The sequence below is a fragment of the Arachis ipaensis genome, chromosome B6 (genome assembly GCF_059453495.1).
Source record: "Arachis ipaensis isolate K30076 ecotype BB chromosome B6, ASM5945349v1, whole genome shotgun sequence".
NCBI lineage: Eukaryota > Viridiplantae > Streptophyta > Magnoliopsida > Fabales > Fabaceae > Arachis > Arachis ipaensis.
The window spans coordinates 3,076,947-3,082,713 of record NC_142441.1 but is presented as its reverse complement, the minus strand read 5'-3'; the positions used below and the strand labels follow the sequence as shown (position 1 = coordinate 3,082,713).

Sequence of the window (5,767 nt, the reverse complement as noted above, 5' to 3'; positions counted from 1 at the left end):
TTTCACAATTTTCAGGTACCTGAACGTCTTCTGGCGTTAAAACTATATCAGAATTTTGGACAATTGCAGGTGTCTTTCCTATGTATTTTTCAACAGAAATAATATTCACCTCTTTTCGCTTTCGAGGATTTTTGTCTTTGGAACCGACAGGCCTGCCACGCTTCTTGCGTGAATTTGCTTCAGTGGCTATTTGTCCAACTGGGACATCAATTCGAATTGGGGCATTTTTCGCTGGTATATAAGATTTGTTTATCCTCTTTGTATCGGAAAATGCATCAGGCAATTCATTTGCTATTCTCTGTAAATGTATAATCTTTTGAACTTCTAGTTCACATTGCCCTGATCGAGGATATAAATGCATAAAGGATGATGCATTCCAATTAAGTTCCTTTTCAGGAAGTTTATTCTCTCCCCCTAATGTTGGAAATTTTGATTCATCAAAATGACAATCCCTAAACCGGGTTTTAAATACATCTCCAGTTTGTATTTCAAGATACCTCACTGTAGATGGAGAATCATATCCAACATATATCCCCAGTTTTCTTTTGGGTCCCATTTTGGTGCGATTAGATTGTGCAATGGGAACATATATCGCACACCAAATATTCTTAAATGGGAAACATTTGGCTGCTGGCCAAAAGCTAATTACATAGGAGAGAACTGATGATAACTCGTCGGCCTCAATCGAATAAGTGCCGCGGCGTGTAAAATAGCATGCCCCCAAACCGAGGTTGGGTGATTTGTTCTCATAAGTAAGGGTCTAACAATTAATTGGAGGCGCTTAATAAGTGATTTTGCTAACCCATTTTGTGTGTGAACATAAGCTACTGGATGTTCAACACTTATTCCATTAGCCATACAATAAACATCAAAAGCTTGGAAAGTAAATTCACCAGCATTATCAAGACGAATTGCTTTGATTGGATTTTTTGGAAATTGTACTTTTAATCAAATAATTTGAGTCAGTAATCTCGCAAACGCCAGATTATGAGAAGATAATAAGCACACATGTGACCATCTTGAAGATGCGTCTATTAGGACCATAAAATATCTAAAAGATCCACATGGTGGATGAATAGGTCCACATATATCACCTTGAATCCTTTCTAGGAATTCAGGGGACTCAAATCCAATCTTTACTAGTGATGGCCTTAAAATTAACTTCCCTTGAGAACATGCAGCACAACAAAATTCACTAGTTTTAAAAATCTTCTGGTTCTTTAGTGAATGTCCATGGGAGTTTTCAATAATTCTCCGTATCATGGTTGTTCCCAGATGACCCAATCGGTCTGCCAAGTTATGAATTCGTTTGGGCTAGTAAACTTCTGGTTTACAATGGCATGTGATTCAATTGCACTAATCTTAGTATAATACAACCTAGATGAAAGTGAGGGCAACTTTTCTAATATAACATTTTTATTTAAATCATGAGTTATGATACATAAATACTCATGATTTCCCTCATTCATAGTCTCAATATGATATCAATTTTTGCGAATATCTTTGAAACTCAATAAGTTTCTCAAAAACTTGGTAGATAATAGTGCATTATTTATTACGAATTTTGTTCCTCCGGAAAACAAAATTATAGCTCTTCTGGAGCCTTCTATCACATTGCCTGAGCCAATAATAGTATTAACATACTCTTCTTTTGGCACAAGATGGATAAAATATATATCACTTTTAAGAATAGTGTGCGAACTTACACTATCCGCAAGGCAAATATCTTCAGAATATGTCCTTACCATTTTTCTTCAGAGACAAATAATAATAATAATAAAATAAGTAGAAGTACATACATAGTAAAATTATTTATTGCTGTGTGTATTACTTCATATCAAATTCTTTATTTATAGACATACATGAACATCATTTTTAAACTTCATTAAAGTTTAGTCTGGTTTAAAAAAATCAGCCGCCCATGTAGTCAATGTTCATCGTATCAAGCTCTTATCACAACAATAACTACTCTTTTATAAGAGAGTGATTGCCTCATACTTAACAGACATAAACCACCTTGAACAGTTAAATGCATGCAAAATCCTACAAAAACAACTGAATAAAGAGAAATATCTAACATCACTAGAATTTTATCATCACTATTAAATACTTTTTTCTATACAGAATGAAGAGAATGCCCAAGGTAATAGGCAGCATACCTTTCTAGTCTGTTCTTTGAAAATAAAATTAGTAGTCTCCAAATCAATCTGTCAATGAAGGAAGCAATTTCTTCCCATTAAATAAATAATGCAAAAAGTAGTTCATCAAAAAAATATTTGGATGTTGATGTCTAAAATTATAAATTATATCATTATACATAGAAGTATAGAACCAAAATAATCACAAGAGCTTAAGTTGTGCACGGAATCCGTGCCCTTTTCTCTTTCTTTCTCTCTATTCTATTCTTCTCAGTTCTCCCTCTCTTAGGTTCTGGGAATCCAAATTCGAAACCCTAGAAGTTCAGCTTCCACCTTCCAGAACCTGACAATTCTCCTAACGGAACCCTAGATTTTCTCAGCACCCTGATCCAATTACTCACCCAATCGAGTTCACATACTCTAATCCACGCCCCGAATTTCCCATTCCCAGTTCGTCTCCAAACCCTCGATCGGCGTGAATTTCCGAACAATTCGATCAATTTAGCTACGGTGGCTCTCGCGCATGGGTAAGATTCTCCGAGAAACCGGGAAACCGTCCTCCAGTACTGCTTCGCCGGCATCGTCTTCAGCTCCGGCAACGACGTCGTCTACGTCCGTGACCGAAACAGTTAGGGGGTCTCATCATTTCAAGATCACGGGGTATTCTCTTTCGAAGGGGATTGGGATTGGGAAGTACGTGGCCTCGGATACGTTCTCGGTTGGTGGGTACGATTGGGCGATCTACTTTTACCCTGATGGAAAGAGCGTTGAGGACAATGCCACCTACGTTTCTCTCTTCATCGCTCTCGCCAGCGACGGCACCGACGTTAGGGCGCTCTTTGAGCTGACCCTTTTGGATCAGAGCGGGAAGGAGAGGCACAAGGTCCATAGCCATTTCGAGAGGACGCTCGAAAGCGGGCCGTACACGTTGAAGTACCGGGGTAGCATGTGGTATGCTAAATTTTATGTGATTTGAGTTCGAGAGCTTGAAGTTTATTGCATTTATTTTATTTTGATTGATGCTGTTGTTACCAATTTATGTTATCTGATCATTTGGTATGCGTTTTATATGCGTGTGGAGAAGGTTTAACTTTGTGACTGGCTTTTTGTGTTGATGTTGTGGAGACAGATAATGGAATAATAATTTGAGGAAGAGGAAGAGGTGATTCTCATGTTTTATGAGTAATTTTGTGCCATCTGAAACAATGACTTCGATGATATGCAAATTTGTCACGAGTATGATTATTTGTAGGCATTCATGTTATGGGAGCTCTTGGGGACTAGTTGGTTTTTATTTCATTTCATGTTTCTAAGTTTTCTCTGCTTTTGGGGTTTGAGTATTATGGAGGAAATAGTGTAACAAGATTTTATTTCTTTTATTGTCTTATTCCCTTTTAGCTCATAAAATTATGATATAGAAAACACTAGAAGTGAAATAAAAAACAAACAGACCCTTGTCTTCTCTCTGTGTTATGAATTTATTTGTCTCAGTTGTGGTTTATATGCACAAGAAGACCATACACGAGGTGGTTACAGGAGACCTACGTAGACATGATACATGATAGAGCGCAATGACATCGTTTGGTCTATATCGCCAACCCCACTAGGTGGGATAAGGCTTTGTTGTTGTTTTGTTGTTCTGGTTTATTTGCACCCATGCACACAAAACTTTTTGTCCTAAAGCCAGTCCAAAGAGTTTGTGAAACGCTGATTGGTTGTCTGATGCTGTGTGTTTCAGGGGTTACAAACGATTCTTTAAGAGAACGGCTCTAGAAACATCTGACTACCTTAAAGATGATTGCCTATCTGTGAATTGTAGTGTTGGTGTGGTGAGATCACACACAGAAGGCCCTAGAATCTATTCTATAGGAATTCCTCCATCTAACATTGGTGAGCAATTTGGTCAACTACTGGAAAGCGGAAGAGGAACTGATGTGAGTTTTGAAGTGAATGGAGAAATTTTTGCGGCCCATAAATTGGTACTAGCTGCACGATCACCCGTTTTCAGAGCCCAACTTTTTGGTCCTATGAAAGATCAGAATACTGATTGTATAAAAGTTGAAGATATGGAGGCTCCAGTCTTTAAGGCATGACTAAATGCTGTTTTGCTATTCTTTTTTAATTTGCTTTGTGTTTCTGCATGCTTGGCAAATATGGTTTTGGACATCGGGGTGTTTTCTTTTTGGGGGGGATGTACATATGCTTTGGGTTAAGGTCTGGGACTCCGGGTTTGTTGATTATTGTAAGCTGTGAAATGTTTTCTGCAGGCATCACTTCATTATATGTACTGGGACACACTACCTGATTTGCATGAGCTAACTGGACTGAACACAAAATGGGCAACTACCTTGATGGCTCAACATCTGCTAGCGGCAGCTGATCGGTATGCCTTAGAGAGGCTTAGGCTGATGTGTGAAGCAAGTCTCTGTGAAGATGTTGCAATAAACACTGTGGCTACGACTTTAGCTTTAGCAGAGCAGCATCATTGTTTTCAGCTGAAAGCAGTCTGTCTCAAGTTTATTGCAACCTCCGAAAACCTCAGAGGTGTGTATTTTCTTCCATGGATTTCTACTGCTCTGCTCACAAATAACTAGATTATTAGGAATTGTAAATCGTTGTTCCGCTATAAAGTTAAAATTTATCAGAAATATAAAACGTTTGAGTGCAGAGATCATTGATAATAGTAAGCAAACACCTCATAAAAGAGTCACCAAAAAAAAAAAAACACCTCATAAAAGGGTTTGCAAGTTTCCTAATGCCGGAAATTATTTTGTTAATTTAATCTGGATTGATTTGAATAGAAATATTGATCCACCTTTATTTCTTAATAAACTAAAGTATTTTCCCCCGGTTGGGACTTTCAGCCGTGATGCAAACTGATGGGTTTGACTACTTGAAGGAAAGTTGCCCTTCTGTACTGACAGAGCTACTGGAGTATGTGGCTAGATTCACTGAGCATTCGGACTTGATGTTCAAGCACAGGAATGATGTACTCCTTGATGGCAGCGACATAAATGGGAGGCGGGTGAAGCAAAGGCTTTATAATAACTAAGTCTGTGTACACTGTACTCAACTCAAATTGCTCTCTGTAGAGTCTTCTTTCACTCTCCCTTTTTTAAAAAGGATAGCGAGATAAGCTTTATAGGATTTAGAGTCAATTTTTAATTCTTAGCTTATTCATGTGTATGAGACGTAAATGTAATGTAATCTGTGATTGTAGTGTTGTACTATCAATGCTCCGTTTGATTGTGTAGTTTTCTGTAATGCCTTCAAGTTCGTTTTCGTTTTCGTTGAAAGAAACCTGTCTGAAAGTAGTGATCACTGATCAGTCAGCGTCTGTTCAGAGTTCATGCATTCTTAGAGACGTTAGAAAGGTATCCTCTGACGAAATTCTCCCTATCTTTCCATTTAGCTATGGCGATGATGTTGCCAATACCTCTTTTTTATGCGTTCTTTATTGAAAGCCACCGTATCAACGCGTGCCAAGCATCTTTATAGCAATACCTTTTGTGTTTGTCCGTTATCATGATTGCTATGTTTCTCAACTAATGATTAATGGGATATAAACAAAACTTTTACGCAACACACAGTATTTAAAACAATAAATCCCTTATTTGTTTTACTCTATT

The 5,767-nt window shown here is 37.8% G+C and overlaps 1 protein-coding gene across 1 annotated transcript; it reads left to right on the top strand.

Moving 5' to 3' along the window:
- The first annotated feature begins 2,134 nt into the window (after positions 1 to 2,134).
- Positions 2,135 to 5,449, top strand: LOC148554426 (BTB/POZ and MATH domain-containing protein 2-like). The gene is made up of 4 exons (XM_088491547.1): positions 2,135 to 3,089; positions 3,877 to 4,225; positions 4,406 to 4,682; positions 5,003 to 5,449. Exons 1-4 carry the CDS (start codon positions 2,662 to 2,664, stop codon positions 5,188 to 5,190), a joined length of 1,242 nt encoding a protein of 413 aa, XP_088347673.1. The 5' UTR covers positions 2,135 to 2,661; the 3' UTR covers positions 5,191 to 5,449.
- The last annotated feature ends 318 nt before the right edge of the window (positions 5,450 to 5,767 follow it).

Excerpts from the sequence above, each read along its gene's own strand:
- LOC148554426 (XM_088491547.1), top strand. The coding sequence starts at position 2,662 with ATGGGTAAGATTCTCCGAGAAACCGGGAAACCGTCCTCCAGTACTGCT. Across the intron at positions 4,226-4,405 it reads TGGAGGCTCCAGTCTTTAAG|GCATCACTTCATTATATGTA; the intron begins GCATGACTAAAT and ends TGTTTTCTGCAG. Across the intron at positions 4,683-5,002 it reads AACCTCCGAAAACCTCAGAG|CCGTGATGCAAACTGATGGG; the intron begins GTGTGTATTTTC and ends TGGGACTTTCAG.